The sequence below is a fragment of the Centruroides sculpturatus genome, unplaced genomic scaffold (genome assembly GCF_000671375.1).
Source record: "Centruroides sculpturatus isolate CEXI.00-Female unplaced genomic scaffold, Cexi_2.0 scaffold258, whole genome shotgun sequence".
NCBI classification, from domain to species: Eukaryota; Metazoa; Arthropoda; class Arachnida; order Scorpiones; family Buthidae; genus Centruroides; species Centruroides sculpturatus.
The window spans coordinates 204,352-226,901 of record NW_019384607.1 but is presented as its reverse complement, the minus strand read 5'-3'; the positions used below and the strand labels follow the sequence as shown (position 1 = coordinate 226,901).

Genomic DNA, 22,550 nt, shown 5'->3' with positions numbered 1-22,550 from the left:
CACGTCCGATTTTAGCTCCCACTCACCTGACACGAAGTAAGGTGGAGAATCCACGGTACGTTCCTGTCTGCGGGGTACACACAACGAACATTCACCAGCATGAAGCGAGAAAAAGTGGCGATGTGTACATCAAAATGTCTACTCTGCCGTCACGTGTTCAACATACGTACATATCGTGCAGGTGTTCTATCACACCTGACTAACGTCGCATAAAACAGCCGAGTAAGCCCCAATGACATTGGAAGAATACAATAGTAGAGGGGGAGATAGTCACTTAACTGTCAAAAGTCATAGGCCTAACAGATCTTAATCTCAGTTTGTAAACTTCTGAAATACTAAGAATTGTGAAGCCATTTATCCGATTTTCAAACAATGATTTTAGCTTTTCCATTGACAAAACTAGGTCCGAAATTTTAACAGCGTACTTGCATATTAGTCTCGTGCCTAATTATATAGGAGCTAAAAGTAAATTTCTAAATACCCATTACTGTACAGTGATCTACAAGTTGATAGTTAAAACTTTCGTGACGTTTAACAAAAACTTCGAATCGTTCATAATCTGTGTTGATAATTTACGTTACAATAGAGTAACGAACCGTCACCCAGTGTCCCGGAAACTCTTAATTACTATAATACTGAATAAACAAGGGAGCGTGATAAGCTATATAATATGACGTGTACAGGTAGAAACATCATTTACTCCAGTTACAAATCCATTGTTCAGGATAAGTCTGTCCATATTATTCATGTATTTTTAAATTACAATCTTTTGTTACAATTTATTCTACCAAATTAAATTGTTACGATTAAAACCAGATAAGAAGTTGATTAAATTTTAGGGGCAAATCTACGTTCTCAGACTATTTTATAGATAAAAATAGGAATTAGAAACGTTGGTAAGAATAATCCAAGGGCTGTAAACATCTGCGAGCGTAACACAAAGACGAAACGTCGAAGTTAAAAGCTCTTTTGGATAAATCTGCAGATGTTAATCAGTGCAAGTGAAGGTTTGCAGATGGACTCGATTGGCACTTCCTGTAGTTACGCTTTGACAATTCTAATTACGGATCGCGGTTTTCCTAATGTCGTCATCCTGTATACAAAAGGCCGAAAGTGTTTCCTTAAAAATTACGTCTACAAATATAATTCGTTACGTTATTCGACTTACTTACGTTTGTTTACCTAGCGATAATTTTATTAACTCAATAAGCACGTAATTAAATAAACAATTTAATAAATTAAAGGATATCTTTGGTGGATTTTTCTTTGTTATTCTGTGTTTCCTCGATTCAAAATTTTAAATGTGTACGTATTTTCACATTGGTTTCGAATTGTAGAAGCGTATTATTTATAAAAGGAAACATCCTATTTAGATTTAATTCGAAAGCTATCTCGTAACAGATTACTCAACCTTTAGCTATTAACGAATCAAAAATACATACGCAAGTAATTTACTGAATGTATTAATCTAATAAATGCAAATTTTGCAATTTATGTGCGAATTTAGGACGGAGAAATAATGGCGCCCATCGAATGTAATAGCAAAGTTTAAAACCTCGTTTAACGTCTGTTTCTCTTCGTTTTTAAATAAATGTATCCATCGTTTAACGAACTGAAACAGATGAATGGAGTGAATTCGAAGCGGGGATGAAGATGGATAAGTAACCTACACTACACGAGTGCATAAATACTTACTTCGTAAACAACGAACCGCGCCTAACTATCGAACCTGAAACCACTGTACACGTTCGAAAACATGGGAATAAACGGAAGACTGGACTCTACTAGTTCGTGGAAGGGACCTTTCCCTTGCCTAGGATGTCGCACTTTATCATTAGTGATAAGTGAATTGTCTTTGGATTGTTTCGAGTGGGAACCGAGCGCTCGCTCTAAGTAGTTTATCTGAACCCTAGAAGTTCTTCTCTATGATAAGTGGAGCAATTATTATCGAAATTATATTCGATAGTTGATTCGCTACGTCCGCGGATTGTTTGTTGTTGGGAAACTCACTCGAGCGTACGTCATTAAGGTCAGACACATACCGCCGGGTCTCATCTCTGGCATTGTTATATCAGAATGTAAATAAATAATCGGCGAATTTGGATCCGTCCTTAAAATTGGGTCGACCCATTTTAAGTACGAGAAACTTCTTAAATTCTCCTACAATGAGTGGAAAGAATTCTGAAGAATTAAGCTGTGGATCTCCCATTACTTTTATATCTAGAAGACGTGATGCAATGCCGTTGTAACGCGTAATATCTCAGCGTGGTACTACAGAAATAAATGTGGTTATGTTATCTAAAAATAACCAGAATACAACCGTAAAGTAACTCGATACAATACCCGAAAATCCTCGAGAACAGCTTAAGAAACGTCTTCCATTCAGATAATACGACTATAAAAATTTGGTTTGTTTCCTTTTATCAGTCAGCTCCTCCCCTTCCTTATCGTTATCTCCCGCTTTTTTAAAACCTTCAATTATCATTATTATTGTTACGAACATTTAAAACGCGTTACTTATCTCGAAAACGTCGAGTCGAACGTCCTCCACAACATTAAATTTAACGTGTTTTACGCAACCGAAACGTATCGTACCAGTTTCGTCACGTACACGTAATAATCCAGTTTCGATTGTTTGTGACGACTTATTAGGAACTCGTCTTCCATTTTAAGGAGCAATTTTCGAAAAAACAAGAAGATAAAAATGCAATCCGAGCAGAGTGTAAGTGCACAATGAAGATTATGTAACGCGTACACGAGAATTCGCCCAGCTGTTAAACCAATGATGATCGAGTTACGAATGCAATTAGAATCGTGAAGAAAGGAAAAAATGATGTTAAATTATCTATCTACAGAATATAATACGCTACGTAACTATTTCGCGGCTCCATCAATCTGGATTAACCGGATAGAGAAGAATTCGATAAGCAACAAAAGAGTTTCCGCCTCCCTCTCCAAGCTACATAATAGGGATGACGAGTGAAGGAACACGTGTTCAGACCACAGAAAAATTCGTTACCGATCCCTTTCCAGACACAGAAACTGGCAACGAAACTTCTTTCACCTGGCACACGTGAAGTGGGGTGAAAGGCCCGTCTGGCACGCAGAGTTAGTTAATAAGTGACGAAAACACATTTCCTTTTTGGATTTACTTTATCCCCAAACTTTGCTAATGGGGATCAAGTAAAAACACAAAAAAAAATTGACCCGCCTCACACGAAGCAAAGGGAGGAAGGGGGAAAAGATTAATACAAGAATGCCAACTTTCAAGATTCCTTTTTCGGTTTTATACGATAAATTAGAACATTTGCGTAATAAATCTATAAACCGAGTAACTTACTTCGATTAACCTACAAAAAAATATATAAAAAAAGTACGTAAATTATGACATTGACGAAAAACTTAAAACACGCAAACGACACCTATAGCATAAATAATTCATTAGACACGTAAACAGTTGAAATAAAGGAGTCAATTGTCTACGTCATTTGTATTATAAAAATCCAAATCATAGTGACGTAACGAAAAAAAATATATTTTCGAATATTGTATTTTTTTATGGTTAATTTTATGACGTAATAAAAATCGTGTGAGAATATTTTTAAACAATAAAGTCCAAATTTCCTACATTTTTTGCAACAGGATAAAGACACAACCTTTGTTTCGGTTCCTTGACACTTTCGAGTTTAATTTTCTTAAATTTTTATTAATTTTTTAAACCAATTTCTTGGTTTTGAAATCTTTAAAAGATTTCGGAATTGTCACGTTTAAATAAAATTGAAATGTATGCGAATAAACACGGGGAGGCCCTATTAACCTAGAACACTTTCTACGAGCGCGAACATTTAAGGAATACCGATAGGGAATTTCCATTTTCAAACTATAATTCTTCTGCAGAGGAAAAAAAAAAGAAAAAGAAAAAGAAAACCCCCGAAGCAACAATCGTTAAAGTAACGATTCTTGTATTTCTAATGGATTCGCGATTATCTCGGCCCAATTTTCGGTTGTTCGACCGACAGACGGGGAAAAATCCCTGCGCTTCAACGGCGAAGGACACGAAGGGAATTTTTATGTACCGATTCTTGGCATTGCTGGACAACTTCAGAAACGAAATTCCATCATTTTATCTGTTTACAATGTAAATAACCCTTAGTTGAACGGTTAAACGAGACCCCACCTCCCGCTCGGACGACTCTGTAACTCGTAAAACTTCTTATAAACAGCTGACAAGTAATAATACTCCTCTATAAAATGGATGATGTCATTCTCGTTCGAGTCGTAAAAATTAAATTAATGCTTTCCAGAACTGAAATATATAAATATATAACCAGAAATTTTTTCCTTATCGATTTATTTAAAATAAATAAATAAATAAATAAATTCCGATCCGTAGTTGGATTCCGATAACAGATTAAGAACAAATCAAAACAACAACCACAATAAAAAATAAAAATAAAATACTACTATTTTCCTAGAGGAAATTATTAGATATTATTACAATTATTAGAGGAAACTACTAAAAATATTAACGTTAGAGGTTACTACTAGTCGAAAGAAGTACTTCTATGGAGGGAAATAAATCTATTTAGTAGTATTTTTAGTAGTTTCCTTTAGTTATATTTTCCTAAATGGGGTGAAATGTCTTTCATTTGCCTCTTACTTGGAATTTTAACTTTTTGTTTGTTCCTTTAGAGGAAACGTCAGCTCTGATTCCCTAAAAACAACATGGAAACAACATGAGGGTCGAGGACGAGCCTCTTCCTCCTTTACGGCACCTTCCGACCCAACCAGTTCCCGCGAAGGTTATCCACTAAAACGCGCTATATACCGCCAAAAACGCACCACTTAATTTCCATTATGAAACTTTTTAAAGTGGACTTTGGTGTTGCTGCTGCTACTATTACTGAAGTAATAAACCGTGCATTTCCATTGCAACGGTGTGTGTGTGTGTGTTTGTGTTTGTGCGCGCACACGTGTACTAGAAACAAAGTTTGTTACTTGTTATCGCGGAAACGAGATGAGATATTTATCAAATTCCATTGTGTGATGCTAGCGAAGATAAAGTGACAAAATGGTCATTAACGGGTATTGCATAGTTCGTACCTGCACCGTAAAAAAAAGAAAGGAGCCGGTTGCGCGCGCGCGATTCGTACACGCATCTATTGTTCGAAAGTGTTGCGCGACACGTAGCGCACGCCGATTGCGACAGCGTTACGCGGCGTGGCAAATCGCTCGCTAGCGATTTGCAGTCGGGCGAAAATGAACTATATTATAAATTACCTCGGAGGGTGGAGGATCTCGACCTCCTTCTTGGTCTGGGCTCTGCTCCCGCGGCGACCGAAATTCGTCGAGTAAGGTCATGATGATGGCTCATAGTCGGCCAGGCCGCTGAAAAACACAAACAGTGCTGTTACTCCGGGAGTGAAGTCCGTTCTGGTTTCGCGTAGTCGTAGATCAGCCGAGTGTCGCCACTCGACTCCGATAGGTACGAGTGTCGTTTAAAGGCGCGCCGACAATACCTCCGGCGCGTGGACGATCGTTTCCGTTTCCGGAGCGTTCTTACTTTTGTAGGGTGCACATTCTGGTTTCGGCCATTCTTTATCACCCCTTCCTTCCCTATTGTAAAGCACGGCGCGGAAAGTTTTCGCGCCGGAAGTAGAAAGTCGGCATTCGGTGTAGAGGATGTACGTTGCGCCCCCTACGGCTGGTATCGAGAAGGAAAGGAACGTGCCTTTTTTCACCCCTTTTTTTTNAATCCGAGCAGAGTGTAAGTGCACAATGAAGATTATGTAACGCGTACACGAGAATTCGCCCAGCTGTTAAACCAATGATGATCGAGTTACGAATGCAATTAGAATCGTGAAGAAAGGAAAAAAACGATGTTAAATTATCTATCTACAGAATATAATACGCCACGTAACTATTTCGCGGCTCCATCAATCTGGATTAACCGGATAGAGAAGAATTCGATAAGCAACAAAAGAGTTTCCGCCTCCCTCTCCAAGCTACATAATAGGGATGACGAGTGAAGGAACACGTGTTCAGACCACAGAAAAATTCGTTACCGATCCCTTTCCAGACACAGAAACTGGCAACGAAACTTCTTTCACCTGGCACACGTGAAGTGGGGTGAAAGGCCCGTCTGGCACGCAGAGTTAGTTAATAAGTGACGAAAACACATTTCCTTTTTGGATTTACTTTATCCCCAAACTTTGCTAATGGGGATCAAGTAAAAACACAAAAAAAAATTGACCCGCCTCACACGAAGCAAAGGGAGGAAGGGGGAAAAGATTAATACAAGAATGCCAACTTTCAAGATTCCTTTTTCGGTTTTATACGATAAATTAGAACATTTGCGTAATAAATCTATAAACCGAGTAACTTACTTCGATTAACCTACAAAAAAATATATAAAAAAAGTACGTAAATTATGACATTGACGAAAAACTTAAAACACGCAAACGACACCTATAGCATAAATAATTCATTAGACACGTAAACAGTTGAAATAAAGGAGTCAATTGTCTACGTCATTTGTATTATAAAAATCCAAATCATAGTGACGTAACGAAAAAAAATATATTTTCGAATATTGTATTTTTTTATGGTTAATTTTATGACGTAATAAAAATCGTGTGAGAATATTTTTAAACAATAAAGTCCAAATTTCCTACATTTTTTGCAACAGGATAAAGACACAACCTTTGTTTCGGTTCCTTGACACTTTCGAGTTTAATTTTCTTAAATTTTTATTAATTTTTTAAACCAATTTCTTGGTTTTGAAATCTTTAAAAGATTTCGGAATTGTCACGTTTAAATAAAATTGAAATGTATGCGAATAAACACGGGGAGGCCCTATTAACCTAGAACACTTTCTACGAGCGCGAACATTTAAGGAATACCGATAGGGAATTTCCATTTTCAAACTATAATTCTTCTGCAGAGGAAAAAAAAAAGAAAAAGAAAAAGAAAACCCCCGAAGCAACAATCGTTAAAGTAACGATTCTTGTATTTCTAATGGATTCGCGATTATCTCGGCCCAATTTTCGGTTGTTCGACCGACAGACGGGGAAAAATCCCTGCGCTTCAACGGCGAAGGACACGAAGGGAATTTTTATGTACCGATTCTTGGCATTGCTGGACAACTTCAGAAACGAAATTCCATCATTTTATCTGTTTACAATGTAAATAACCCTTAGTTGAACGGTTAAACGAGACCCCACCTCCCGCTCGGACGACTCTGTAACTCGTAAAACTTCTTATAAACAGCTGACAAGTAATAATACTCCTCTATAAAATGGATGATGTCATTCTCGTTCGAGTCGTAAAAATTAAATTAATGCTTTCCAGAACTGAAATATATAAATATATAACCAGAAATTTTTTCCTTATCGATTTATTTAAAATAAATAAATAAATAAATAAATTCCGATCCGTAGTTGGATTCCGATAACAGATTAAGAACAAATCAAAACAACAACCACAATAAAAAATAAAAATAAAATACTACTATTTTCCTAGAGGAAATTATTAGATATTATTACAATTATTAGAGGAAACTACTAAAAATATTAACGTTAGAGGTTACTACTAGTCGAAAGAAGTACTTCTATGGAGGGAAATAAATCTATTTAGTAGTATTTTTAGTAGTTTCCTTTAGTTATATTTTCCTAAATGGGGTGAAATGTCTTTCATTTGCCTCTTACTTGGAATTTTAACTTTTTGTTTGTTCCTTTAGAGGAAACGTCAGCTCTGATTCCCTAAAAACAACATGGAAACAACATGAGGGTCGAGGACGAGCCTCTTCCTCCTTTACGGCACCTTCCGACCCAACCAGTTCCCGCGAAGGTTATCCACTAAAACGCGCTATATACCGCCAAAAACGCACCACTTAATTTCCATTATGAAACTTTTTAAAGTGGACTTTGGTGTTGCTGCTGCTACTATTACTGAAGTAATAAACCGTGCATTTCCATTGCAACGGTGTGTGTGTGTGTGTTTGTGTTTGTGCGCGCACACGTGTACTAGAAACAAAGTTTGTTACTTGTTATCGCGGAAACGAGATGAGATATTTATCAAATTCCATTGTGTGATGCTAGCGAAGATAAAGTGACAAAATGGTCATTAACGGGTATTGCATAGTTCGTACCTGCACCGTAAAAAAAAGAAAGGAGCCGGTTGCGCGCGCGCGATTCGTACACGCATCTATTGTTCGAAAGTGTTGCGCGACACGTAGCGCACGCCGATTGCGACAGCGTTACGCGGCGTGGCAAATCGCTCGCTAGCGATTTGCAGTCGGGCGAAAATGAACTATATTATAAATTACCTCGGAGGGTGGAGGATCTCGACCTCCTTCTTGGTCTGGGCTCTGCTCCCGCGGCGACCGAAATTCGTCGAGTAAGGTCATGATGATGGCTCATAGTCGGCCAGGCCGCTGAAAAACACAAACAGTGCTGTTACTCCGGGAGTGAAGTCCGTTCTGGTTTCGCGTAGTCGTAGATCAGCCGAGTGTCGCCACTCGACTCCGATAGGTACGAGTGTCGTTTAAAGGCGCGCCGACAATACCTCCGGCGCGTGGACGATCGTTTCCGTTTCCGGAGCGTTCTTACTTTTGTAGGGTGCACATTCTGGTTTCGGCCATTCTTTATCACCCCTTCCTTCCCTATTGTAAAGCACGGCGCGGAAAGTTTTCGCGCCGGAAGTAGAAAGTCGGCATTCGGTGTAGAGGATGTACGTTGCGCCCCCTACGGCTGGTATCGAGAAGGAAAGGAACGTGCCTTTTTTCACCCCTTTTTTTTTGTCGGACGGAAATCAGCCAACCGGATTACTTACCCCGATGGCTTATGGTTCCGTTTCTAGACGCGAGCCCGTCTGTGTATGTTCAGTTAGGCTGGCAAACTGATAGTGTGTTTGGGCCGATCACGCTCTCTCTTAACCCACATCTGGCGCGAGTCACGCGTCGTCGGTCGACCGTGGCGCCCCCTTTTCATTCCCGACTCTTCGCGCCTTTTCGCTTACCCCCGTTCCATTTCGAAACTGTCTTCGGGTCGAGTGAGGTGTTCTCCTTCCCGCCTTCGTTTATTCTTTTCTTTCTTTCGGTTCGATTCTCTACATTTTGAAGACGTCATTTACTTCTTCCAAGGTTTATAGGATAATTTCTTACGAGAAAACGTGTTAATCTACACCGAGAAACAATAATAGTTACACGTCATTGTTAATTTTCTGTCGAAATCAGTACCTCTCCGCCATGTTTGATGTCATTGATGCATACGCTCAAACCGGAAACTTTCTCTAACAATGGATCGTGTACCCAATCTGCCCAATCGAATAAAGGGCGGGAGAGCTTTTGATCTTGACTTTTTGATTGTAACTTTTTTTTTTCCTTTTTGTCCTATTTTAATCGAGTATTTTATTACAGCACGGGCCTAGCGCTTTGAGTTTCGAAACAGGAAGTCATCTGCATCTCTTCACAACCGTTAAAGACACGTTTAAGTATTGAAAAAGTATCCTAGAACATACTTCACAAGTTAAGATTGCTCTCAAATTTACTTTAATCACGAAATACTCTCACTTTGAGTGTTATTTTATAACGAGCGCGTCCGTTTTTTTAGTTCCGTTCGCATACGCTTCACTATGAGGCAGAGTGTACGGTGCAGATTAGACATACTTTTAATTAACTACACGCTTATAAAAATCAATTTAGGACCACGCATTGTATTAAAAGCCGTAAATTCCTCAATTAGTTTAAGATATCGGTCAAGGCTACAACATTTTGCATTAATTTTTTATTTAGAAACAAATTATCCTTACTTTTTAGGATTGGTTCCACTCCCTTATAGACGTAACAGAACAGTAATCAGAATTAAAACTGGGACGTCTTCAAAGGATTTCCGATGTTACGCTTGTCATCTTAACTCGTAACATTCGATTTATGTTATTTTCCGTAACCCACTTTTCGTTTATTTTCGTTTATTTCGTCACCTTTCCTTCCTCGCAGGACAAATTACATCAAAATTGCAAAAAAAAAAAAAATCGAGAAGAGGGGTGGAGCAACCAACCGAAAATTAACGCGTGACGGAAGTCACGGTCGGGGGTGGCCGGCCAGATAGACGCTCGACCTCCATTAATTCCGTTTATAGAAAGGTCGTCGGCCAGTCTGTCGGATGAAAACAAGAAAGGAATAGCCGAATCATTTTTATATCCTTTAATTCGAGGAAACAAAACGTCGAAAATGTTACGTGCCAACGTACTCTATGGCTACAAAATATGTGAAAATTAAATATAATTAATACAGAAATATGAACTATAAAAAATATGAAGGTCATTCAACTATCTACAGGTTCTTCTTCTTCTTCTTCTTCTTCTTCCTCTTTTATTTGGAGGCACGTGGTCTGTAGGAGTGCAAGAGATCGAATTATTTGAATTTTCTGTTTTGTTTCAGAAATTTCTGTTTTGTTTACGAAAATTGTAAGAAAAATAACAAAACTTTTCTCTCCTAATCGGAGTTAGATGAAAGAAACCGGTAAGAATAATTAAAATGAATAATTTCGAACGTGATACACGGACTAAACTTTCCTCCGTTTACTTGTACTTAACCATTTAAACGTGGTCTCGATTAACATTCACGGTCGTCGTGACCGAATTTTCGAGGTTTCGTGACGTACAAAAACGTGTCACCATATTAAAGTAGAATACGTAATATGTTATTTACATCATCGATCTTTCAAATTTTAATTTTTTTTTTTTTTTTTAAATCTCTACAAGCTTCATGGTTCTGGAATCTCGGCGCCTTTCCGGACTTAATGGAGTGGAATGAAACGGGTCCAAAGTTTCGACAGTTCAACGTTTACCTTTAACTGCCTCAATTCTTATCTTCGACTAAAGTAAATAAATGTGATTATTATGGAACCAAACATTCTCGGCAAGTATCATTTCCGGAGGATAAGGAAAATTTCTTTCCCCTCCGTAATTAAAATGGATGGAAAAAATCCGATGAAGTGACCGAAATTGGTTTCAGTAAATTCGAAAAGTGAATTAAGAAGTAAAATTGGGTATGTGGCTCCTCGTGTCCGTATATATTTAAAGAATCTTAGCCTATAAAGGGATTTTGTGATGGAGATGGAGATTTTTAAATTCAAAATATATCATAAATTGATTATATAATGTACATAATTTTTCTTTGCTACATAATATTAATTTACAATGCAAAAACGGTTGCAAATTAACAGCACGAATTCAAAAATCGGCAAGTAAAACGTAACATTTAACAGATAAAATCGATAGTTTGAAGGGTGTAAAAGCATCCAAATTAATTTTCTTTCAAACTTTACACGAAAATTATTATAATTTCGTGTCTCAACAGTAAATTGAATAAGAAGCAATATATTGACTTAAAAAAAAAAGAATATTTTAATTAAACTTTATATAATAAATTTACATTTCCAGAAAAATCATTCCAAGTTTCTCACAATGATAAGCCAGGAATAATAAATTATCGTAAAATGTTATTACAGAAGGAAGAATTTAATCATTCAAATCTAGCTTTGTATAATAAAAATAAATTAATATAAATTCGAAGAAATTCTTTATGGTAATAACAAATATCAAACAACAGGTATTGTGGTGAACTTTAAATCACGGAACCAGTAAAACGAGATTTATCTTAAACTTATTATTGTCTTATTTCAATAAAGCAGTTAAGCAAGAATATTTAGCATCTTAAGAGATAAGAAAGATGGGAATTTTAACGCTTCAATTGATTTTAATTTATTCAAAATTGTTTTATTATCTTTCTTTAAAATATACAGTATTGTAGGCTAGATTCTTTTATATATATATATAAAATTTTTTTTTAATTAGTATTTTGAATTTTATTAAAAATTAATGTAGAATTAATACAAATAAGTGATATTATTAAGCAAAAAACAAAAAATTGTCTTTATCATTTGAATTATAATTGCGTTATAACTGTTAAACTTTGAAAATTCATTACAAATGTATAAATTTTAAAATCTAAAATCAGAGCCGAGACAAAATACGGGATGAAATCTTTCAACGTCACTAGAATTATTTTCTATAATTTCTGTATTCTTAAGTGCGAATTAATATTGAGAATCCGGATACCAATGACTAAGGTATCGATCTATCGTTCCAGAGACCCGGTCGGATCGAAAAACCTCATGAAGATTTCGAATTTGGTCCTTTCAGGATATGTTGGACTCTATCCTCGCCACTCTGTCGCCTCATTATAGGCATTGTAGGCCTAGTTGAATCCAGAATGGGCTTGCTAAAAGTATCCACGGGCAGAAATAATTTTTTAAAAATAATAATAATCAAGAGCGCAATCATGCACAGAACTAATATCTTAACAAGAAACAAGTCTCGAATTCAGATTTATTGTATGGGGATGATAAATTGATATATTATTTTTCTTATCTACTAATATAATTGAAAAAAATAAAAGTATTAGATGATGATATAATGAATAGCGAATATAAATTATCAAAGAAGCTTGTCTCTGTTAATTTGCTTGAAGTTTGATTATCGTAAAGCTTTCGTGATAATTAGGCGTGAAATAGCCTAATTATTTCGTTATTTGGAAAGTTTTAATTTTCGTATAAAATGGTATCGTTATTCATTGATATAAATGCAACCACCAAACAAACGAGCAATTATTTTATTGTGATATAATCACAATGCCTGCCTGCAATTATTAATCATAATTTAAATTTATTTACTGTATATTGCAATTCAGTTTGTAATTGTCATCATAGAGAGCATCTTTACTAAAAAGAAAGAAAGAAAGAAGTAAAATAAAGCAAAGTGAATTTACTGTTTGTCGGCTTAATTCATCAAAAATGGATCTAATGGGAACATTAATTCTGATATCATAATTATAATATTCATACAATTTCCATTTTTGTCACGAAATATTAGCATATTATGAACAATATGAGGAACTGATCTGATCTAACCTAATCCATAATGTAATCTAATCCCGAATAAAACTATTCTTAAAAAATTAATAAAACCATATTTTATATTTTAATTCCACTATTCTCTTACATGAGAGTGCGAAAAAGAATTTAAGAGCATCTACGTCTAAACACTATTTAAATTCAGTATCACTATTAAGCAAATTGAATAATTTCGCGTCCTGTACCTAACCGGTTTTAAATAGTTATAATATATATATTATATATATATAAAAAAGATTTATATACCTTAAAATTATATCATCGTTTCACTCGAACATTTTCATTATGTCACATAATTGAATTCGATTCAAATAAATTAAAATCAAACTCTTCTTAACGAATATTTTAAATTTCTTCATGCTAAATACATAAAATATAATTGTCCGAAAAAAACAGCAAAATAAATAATTCTTATTTTAATATATTTCTGAGTTTTTATATTGACATAACCAAAGATAAATAAGCACCTACTGAATTTATCAAATTTGTNTATCGATCTATCGTTCCAGAGACCCGGTCGGATCGAAAAACCTCATGAAGATTTCGAATTTGGTCCTTTCAGGATATGTTGGACTCTATCCTCGCCACTCTGTCGCCTCATTATAGGCATTGTAGGCCTAGTTGAATCCAGAATGGGCTTGCTAAAAGTATCCACGGGCAGAAATAATTTTTTAAAAATAATAATAATCAAGAGCGCAATCATGCACAGAACTAATATCTTAACAAGAAACAAGTCTCGAATTCAGATTTATTGTATGGGGATGATAAATTGATATATTATTTTTCTTATCTACTAATATAATTGAAAAAAATAAAAGTATTAGATGATGATATAATGAATAGCGAATATAAATTATCAAAGAAGCTTGTCTCTGTTAATTTGCTTGAAGTTTGATTATCGTAAAGCTTTCGTGATAATTAGGCGTGAAATAGCCTAATTATTTCGTTATTTGGAAAGTTTTAATTTTCGTATAAAATGGTATCGTTATTCATTGATATAAATGCAACCACCAAACAAACGAGCAATTATTTTATTGTGATATAATCACAATGCCTGCCTGCAATTATTAATCATAATTTAAATTTATTTACTGTATATTGCAATTCAGTTTGTAATTGTCATCATAGAGAGCATCTTTACTAAAAAGAAAGAAAGAAAGAAGTAAAATAAAGCAAAGTGAATTTACTGTTTGTCGGCTTAATTCATCAAAAATGGATCTAATGGGAACATTAATTCTGATATCATAATTATAATATTCATACAATTTCCATTTTTGTCACGAAATATTAGCATATTATGAACAATATGAGGAACTGATCTGATCTAACCTAATCCATAATGTAATCTAATCCCGAATAAAACTATTCTTAAAAAATTAATAAAACCATATTTTATATTTTAATTCCACTATTCTCTTACATGAGAGTGCGAAAAAGAATTTAAGAGCATCTACGTCTAAACACTATTTAAATTCAGTATCACTATTAAGCAAATTGAATAATTTCGCGTCCTGTACCTAACCGGTTTTAAATAGTTATAATATATATATTATATATATATAAAAAAGATTTATATACCTTAAAATTATATCATCGTTTCACTCGAACATTTTCATTATGTCACATAATTGAATTCGATTCAAATAAATTAAAATCAAACTCTTCTTAACGAATATTTTAAATTTCTTCATGCTAAATACATAAAATATAATTGTCCGAAAAAAACAGCAAAATAAATAATTCTTATTTTAATATATTTCTGAGTTTTTATATTGACATAACCAAAGATAAATAAGCACCTACTGAATTTATCAAATTTGTGAACATTAATTCCGATGTTTACGAATAGATTTCTTTTTTCTAAAACACAAAGAAATGTATTCATAAACACCGAATTCAGTAATTACTAATATACTTCTATCCACCCACTCAACTGTTTGCATACAGAAGTTCAAGGAAAATTCATCAAAACATATTTTGTATTACGTAAAATATCATTAAACAGGTAATACGGGAATTATTGTAAACAATTACATAAGAAGTTTTGGCTCTGAAAGCAAAATCTGTAGAACTGACACGTTAATATATTAAAATGTGTAGAAAATAGCATTGCCAAAAAAGCTAGCAAAAAATATTTTCCATGAAAAGAAAATATGAAATATATAAGTAAGTCTTTGCTTATTTATATTTATATTTATAATCATTATTTTCAATATTTATATTTATGAATCATAATATCCTTTGGTTAATTAACCAAAGGATATTATGATTCATAAATATAAATATTGTCTTGATGGGTAAGACAACACAACAGTTGTGCGATCTACCAAGAACTACTGTAGGAAACTGGCTCCTATTTTGGTGTTAGATACGAGAAGAAAACCCGGAAAACTCCAAACGTCAGGCTGTTAGTCAGTCACAAATCTATAGAACCAGTGTTCAGTCACTTTATAATAAAAGTATAATTCACTACGATAGATTTTACAATCACTATCATTATCAATAATGATGTTGCGTCAATTCATCCTCCAAAGTCGTATTTATGTAATCAAGTGTAATCAACCATTTTGAATTTCATTGCTTCCTCTTATTGTTTTGTATTGACAAAGTATTATATATAAGCAATTTATAATTCTTGAAATTTAAGATTTTTGAGAATATATAAGTGTTATTTATTAAATCACTTAAATATAGACGATTAGGCAGCCTGGTGGTTAAATTATTGCTACCGTTCTGGGGAGTCCGGGATCGAAGTGGTCGAAAAGCACTGGCCAAACCACAATGGATTTGGCGAAAAGGCCTTCTTAGTGTTCATAGGGCGAAAAGTGTTTAAAAAATGAAAAAAACGATTACTTAATGACAGAGCTACTGAATAATCTGAAATAACAAAAAACTACATTAATGTGCATTGAGAAAATATTTTTAATATGTTGAAAAATGAGAAAATTTATACCTAATTAAGCTATATTAATTAATTCGTTCATTTATTATTTATTAATTACTTTTATTTTAACGATTTCTAAATATCATCAAATTCTAATTTATTTATTACTTTTTAAATTAATTTCATAATAAATCTAATTAAAAAGGTTTAATTATGATATAGCATAAATGGAAATTTATCAATAGATTTCTTATAAATACATTTTTTTTTTTTAAATTTCTGAACTAAGGTCTTTTATTTGTACATGCTGGCCTATCTGCCCAGCATGGGTTCAGATAGGCCCACAATGGAATGGCCAGAAAGTGAGATAGAGCCCGATATATCCGGGTCGATCCACTCACGGAAATTTGAGTCGAACTAAATTATTGCTTTGATAGCATCAGAAAAAATATTTTTTTTTGTAATATTGAAAATATATGTATTTTTAAAAACACCTTAATAAATAAATAAACTTATATAAAGAATAACATTTATTTTAAATATTGCAAAAATTGTTTTATTTAGTACAGTTAAATTTATACTCATTTTCCTAAGCTTTTTTTGAAATTATTATTTCTGCTGCATAATTGTTTTGGTATTAAATGAATGTTTGGAAGTATCAAATATTAAAAATATTGCAATATAATTTTAAATTCGAAAATATAATAAATAATGATTTTTTATTTGTCTGTGTTTTCTATTTTAAAAAGTATTGATTCATAGATAAATTTTACTATTTTATATTAAAAACTTTTGTAAATTTTTTAATTTCCTTCGTATTGCAAATCACTGAATAATTGAAGTTCCGGCATGACAATGGCGGAATGCTCACTTATTGCTTTAATTTTTTTTTCCATTTTGCTGCTAAATATTATATAAAACAAGGGATAATTTTTTAAAACACGGTGAGTATATGAAAGTAATTATTAATATGTACTACATATTTAAACATTGATATACAGTAGAGAGTCGTTTATCCAAAAGTCTGTTATCCGAAACAATTCCAGTCGGCAAATTTAAATTTTCGCTGTGGCGCTGCAATCTGTGGATATATCTTGGGCTACTCCAATATTTTTTTGTTGATGTGTGTGTTTTAGCTTTCAGCACTGGCACTTTTGTGTGGTGTTTTTCTGGGGACTGTGTGTCGTGCCGAATCGAACGTTTTTGATACTAGATTAACTTATAAAAACAAAAAAATTTATACTTTAGATTTTTCAATATATTTATTTCGTTTGTAAAAAATAAAGAAATAATTTTTAACGATACGATAACCACGATTATTATTTTAAAAAGTTTACATTAGGCTTAACATCGACGAAAATTCAACGCGAAGCGACACGCAATGGAGAAAAATTTCAACATGGGATAGGTTAATATAGTTTTTCGTACATAATCGGTTATCCGAACAACCCCAGTCCCCAACTGATTCGGATAAACGACGCTCTACTGTATCATGTTTAGTTATTAGTTTTTATAGAAAAATCACTGTTCTTATTTTTTAAAAAAATATACATGTACATTTTTATCAGTGGCGTAGCGTAGGTGTCAGCCGCCCGGGGCGGAGGAAAATTTCGGCGCCCCCTTATTTAGGCATTTCAATTTAAAAGACCAAAATTCAGTTTTGTCACAGAACAAGGAATGAAAAATTCGGTGGTAGTGCAGCGACCTGTTTAAAATACAGTGATACCTCGACTTACGCTACCCCAACTTACGCGAACCCGGAGTTACGCGATTTTCAAATCTCGTCGATTCGTCTTTTGTTTGAGCACCACGCAACTCTTGATTACTCATTCCCTCTACACTATTGTTCAACTTACATGTTCAGACGTGTCGCGCGGAACCGACACATAGCTACAATTTATTTTGTGTTATTTATTTCTGTGTTTGTTATATCTACGGAGACTCGAGAGACTATGTGGTGATTTCTTACAACCGCGAACGAATCAAAAGACGAGATAAGATTAACGAGAACATTTATTAGCTTACATACATCCCACTTGGATTTTACACACATTGAGAAATTATACCCCGACTTACTCGGTTATCGCTCGGTCCCACCTATCGCGTAAGTTCGGGGTATTACTGTAGTTCTATTGGATATTGGATAAGAAAGTTACTAGTTCACCCGGACGGCGAGCCGATTCCCGGACTGTCCGGACGATAGCACTATCGTAGGCGCGATGCAAATATAGATTAAGATGTTTCAAATTTTTACAAGATATTATTATTATTATTATTTATTGTGAAATTTTGCCACCCCCACTACGGTACGCCACTGATTTTTATAAATAAACCAGCAACAAGTTGCTCAACTTTCCTGGCAACATTTGAAAATTTGGTGGCGCCATCTGTTATCATATTCTATTAAAAAACTTGTTTTTAACTATTATAAAATGAAAAAAATCTTAATTTTGAGGGCAGAGATGAGTTTTATATATATATATAAATAAAAATAAAAATGGTAAATACTAATAACGAGTAAAATCGTCAATAAGTCTGACCCTACTGGAGATATACACGATCCCCATTATCTCCCCACTCACTCCACCTTTAACCACCAAAATTTAATAGCATCAATCCTCTAAATCCTCTTAATAAATAAACCTCGCAAAATTTCAGAAATTTTCAACAAAAAGCACAGGAATTATTAAGCTTCAAAGAGGGTAAACAAAATCATGCCCCCTACCAAACTAACATCCATACATACAGAAAAAAAAACCCAATTTTTTTTGCATTTATTGACGTTTTAAGGTGTCCTAAATCCAAAACTAAAAATCTGGTGGGATCATTTTTTGCCAGATTGCCATACTTTTCCTATATATAACAGCCCGGAAAAATAAATGTTAAAATTATATAATAAAATTAAACTTGAAAAAAATCATAAAATTCTCTTTTGAGTCATAATAATCATTCAATCAAATCAAAATAATGTAAAAATAAACGAATAAATTTATGAAAATTATAAAATATTGAACTATCATCATTAACTAAAAAATAACAGTATTCAGTATTTAATTTGTGAAGCTTATATTTAATAAATTAGAGAAGAAAAACTATATATATACTGTATATATAATCTTTTCAAAATATTAGATTTTAAATTATAGTATAAATGATCTGTAGACAATTGGCTTGATTTTGATGGTATATAGAACCCATTCTGGACTTTGAAACTCTATAATAGAACAAAAAGCAAAACTCCACAATGTTTTAATATTGAAATTTTATATTGTTCTTTTAAGCAAATACAAAATGATGTAATGGTATTAGTAACTCTATGAACACTTGTATTATTATTAAATAGTTTCAAAAATAAATTGTTATTTTGCAAATTTGTAAAATTTCCTTAAAGCAAGCAATTAATTTATTAATGTGGTATTTTCAAACAACCTGCACAAACTTTAAATTTTTAAAGATTTTCATATCTAAATTGCTTCTGTTTAAAATTTTAACATTAAATAACATTCAATTTATTTATTATTCATTTAGTTATATACTTAATTTTATTTTGAATTTTCTTCTAGATTTTTAACAATGTTTAATTTTAATTAATATTTTTAAAATCATAGCCTTATTTATTCTAAAACCATTTTTATCAATTTTATTTGAATCCTTTATATCTGCATAATTCCTACAAAACTAAAAACAGTTTAAAAATTATATTTTATATTCTATGAAAATTTTGTGTATGTGTGTGTCCCAATTTTATTTCCACAGAGTATCATTTCAAAGGAAAAAAAATTTTTATAATTTCTGCTGACTGTATTTGAGTCAAATTCTGCCAAAGATTATAATGTTTTTAGTACATTAAATTTTCATTTTATAATGACCTCAATTTTTAAGTAAGATTTAGTTACCATATTTTGTAATTGTTAAAAAAAATATAACTACAGTAGTTAAGAAGCAATTAAAGTATATATATATATATATATACACACACATGTACATAAAATCAATTAAAGAACATAATTTTGAAACAAATATTTATGATTATAACAAAACATTTATTACATGCAAAATACTTTATCAAAAGAATTATTTCATATCTTAAAATATTTTTGAAATCTTAACTAAAGACTAGAGTTTAGAGTCTTTCTAATAATTTATTTATATAATAGAAAAAAAAATAAACTTTGTTTTTGTCATAACCTTAATTACAAAAACTTCAATAAACTGATCTTATGTTAGTTTATTAAATTTTTCCACTCAGAAAATGCTGTAAGTTCTAATTAAACAACAAAAAATATAAATTTAATTTTTATTCAAAAAATGGCAATAATAAATTCTAATCCTTTCTAAGTGGCAATTTCACTTATAATAATTTGCAGCAGCATATTTAAATGATTTTATTAATACTATATCAAATCTATATTATAATTCTGAATTAGTGTAATAATTTGTAAAGTATGATAAATTTGAAGTTTATCTATGCATTAAATATAAAATTCCAACTCTTCAAATATCAAGTATCAAATGTAAATGAATATCATGATAATAAGATTTTAAAATGATTTACAAAATTATTTAAGAAATACAATAAGATATTTTGTGTGACTATGATATTCTATTAACATTATAATTTCACATATTTATACTGTATTTGATAAAAGATAATTCAGTTGATTTTGATTTGAATAACATTAAAATATCAATTTAATGAAAACACTAGTTAAAAAATTAAGGTGCATGAGATATGCAGAAAATCATTTATGATAAATGATTCTGAATGTTAGATATTATTGTTACATAAAATACAGTAAGATCTACAATAATATGAAAAAAAAATATGCATTTGATCCAAACTTCAATCATCTTTTCATTTATTCCATAGTTTTGCTACACACATGATCACTTAATTATTTTGATCAATGTATATATGAAATATAGTTGAAACTGTATCTCAAAATTTACTTTTTCTCCTGAATTTTTAGCTTAAATTCAATATACTGTATTTTCCATGTTTATCTCAAATAATTTTCTCCCAAAACCTCTATATCTGAAATTATGGACTGAAGTATCAGTTACAATTACAAAAGTTTCAAATTTATAATTTCAAAGCTCAGTGACATTTTAATAGCATAAATTGTAATTGAGAAATATCTCTTGCAATACAGTATATAGTTGCAATTAACACCACTTTTCTCTGATTGGCTTGTGTCTTATTGGTTGAAGAAAGTCAGGCATCAAACTACTGACAAACTATTTCTGTTAAAGTATGTCAAAAATGTTTTATTTATTTTTATTTATACCTATTAAAGATATGTACTATACTTGCATTGTATTAATAAAATACTGTATCTCCAATCAAGCCTATTACTGCTTACTCTATAGAAACTTCTATATCTCAAAAACCTATCTATCTCAAATTTTTTCTTGTTCCTGTGAGATTCAAGATAGACAGGATCAACTGTATATTTGAAATATGTAATATAAATTGTAATTAATTTATTCAAATAAATGAAATTATAAATTAATGATATGACTTTAAAACTGGTTATTTTAATTATATTTTGACTACATTTGGTCCAATATTAGTTTTATTTTGTTTTTATCTTAAGAAGTATTTCTTTCTTAAATTCTTTCATATTAGTGTAATAAATAGTTAAATCATCATCATATCAATGTATGTTATGTTTATAATATAAATCACTGACATTTCAGTAAATGTTACTGAAACAAAATTGTAGTTAACTTTAAAATTAACTTAATATCAAATTAAGATAAATCACATAATCCCTAAGTTTTTTAAAACTCAAGTGTAAGATACAGTTTTTTCAGGTTTTAGTATCTCTGAAACTAGGATGTGTCCAAGATTTGATGTAATAGGTCATAATTAGTGACATTGGTGCTGGAGCTGGAGAGCAGAGGTGGCAGTTGCCCCAAACTACTTATCGAGGGAGCAAAGTATACATTTTTTCCCCAGACAAGTTTGTGAAAATGTATATTTTGAGTAAACACAATTAACTAACAAAATTTCAAATTGATTTTATGTTAACTCATAAAAGGTCATATGGATCAGGCCATGGTGAACTTTTGTGAGGCTTGGTACCAAATTTGTATGGGGACCAAGGAACACATTTATATGTTGGTCTACTTATAATAAATAATTTATTATTATAAAATTTAAAGTTAAAAGTGCAAATCATGCTAATGAATTTTTAGTTTTCTGAAATTAAAACTCAAGAGTGTAACTAAAACAACATTAATATGTATCTATATACAACTTATTTTACAACTTTTAGTTAGAAAAGTAAAATATGTAGTTTATCCTTAGTTTTATTTTATCTTTTAGATACATATTCTGCAAATGAATTCACCATACACATGATACTATGCATGGGGCATACAAAATGCATAGAGTCCTGCAAAATGTACAATGAGCTTTTCATTGACTGTGGGGCCAAGTTCCAGAGAATGCACTGAATCTACCTCATGCCAGCTCTGACACAGGTGCATGAGAAACCCTACAACAATTTTCATGCGATTTAATTCACTAAAATAATGACAAAAATTCTGACAACTTTTATACAGTGGTACCTCAGGATACGAACGCCCCAGCATTCGAAATTTTCAGGATACGACATGAAATTCGAACATATTTTTGCTCCACGATACGAACAAAAACTCATCATATGACATTATATTAGTTC

The 22,550-nt window shown here is 32.4% G+C and overlaps 1 protein-coding gene across 9 annotated transcripts in view; it reads right to left on the bottom strand.

Moving 5' to 3' along the window:
• Window positions 1-8,978, bottom strand: part of LOC111625167 — a 34,721-nt gene extending 25,743 nt beyond the window's left edge. For 2 of the 9 annotated variants that reach the window (XM_023368221.1, XM_023368229.1), the window contains exon 1: window positions 5,281-5,508. In XM_023368221.1, coding sequence (XP_023223989.1) covers window positions 5,281-5,361 — 81 coding nt within the window. In that variant the 5' untranslated portion in view covers window positions 5,362-5,508. The other 7 variants (XM_023368224.1, XM_023368226.1, XM_023368225.1 and 4 more) reach the window with 7 other exon arrangements.
• Window positions 8,979-22,550: the final 13,572 nt, after the last annotated feature.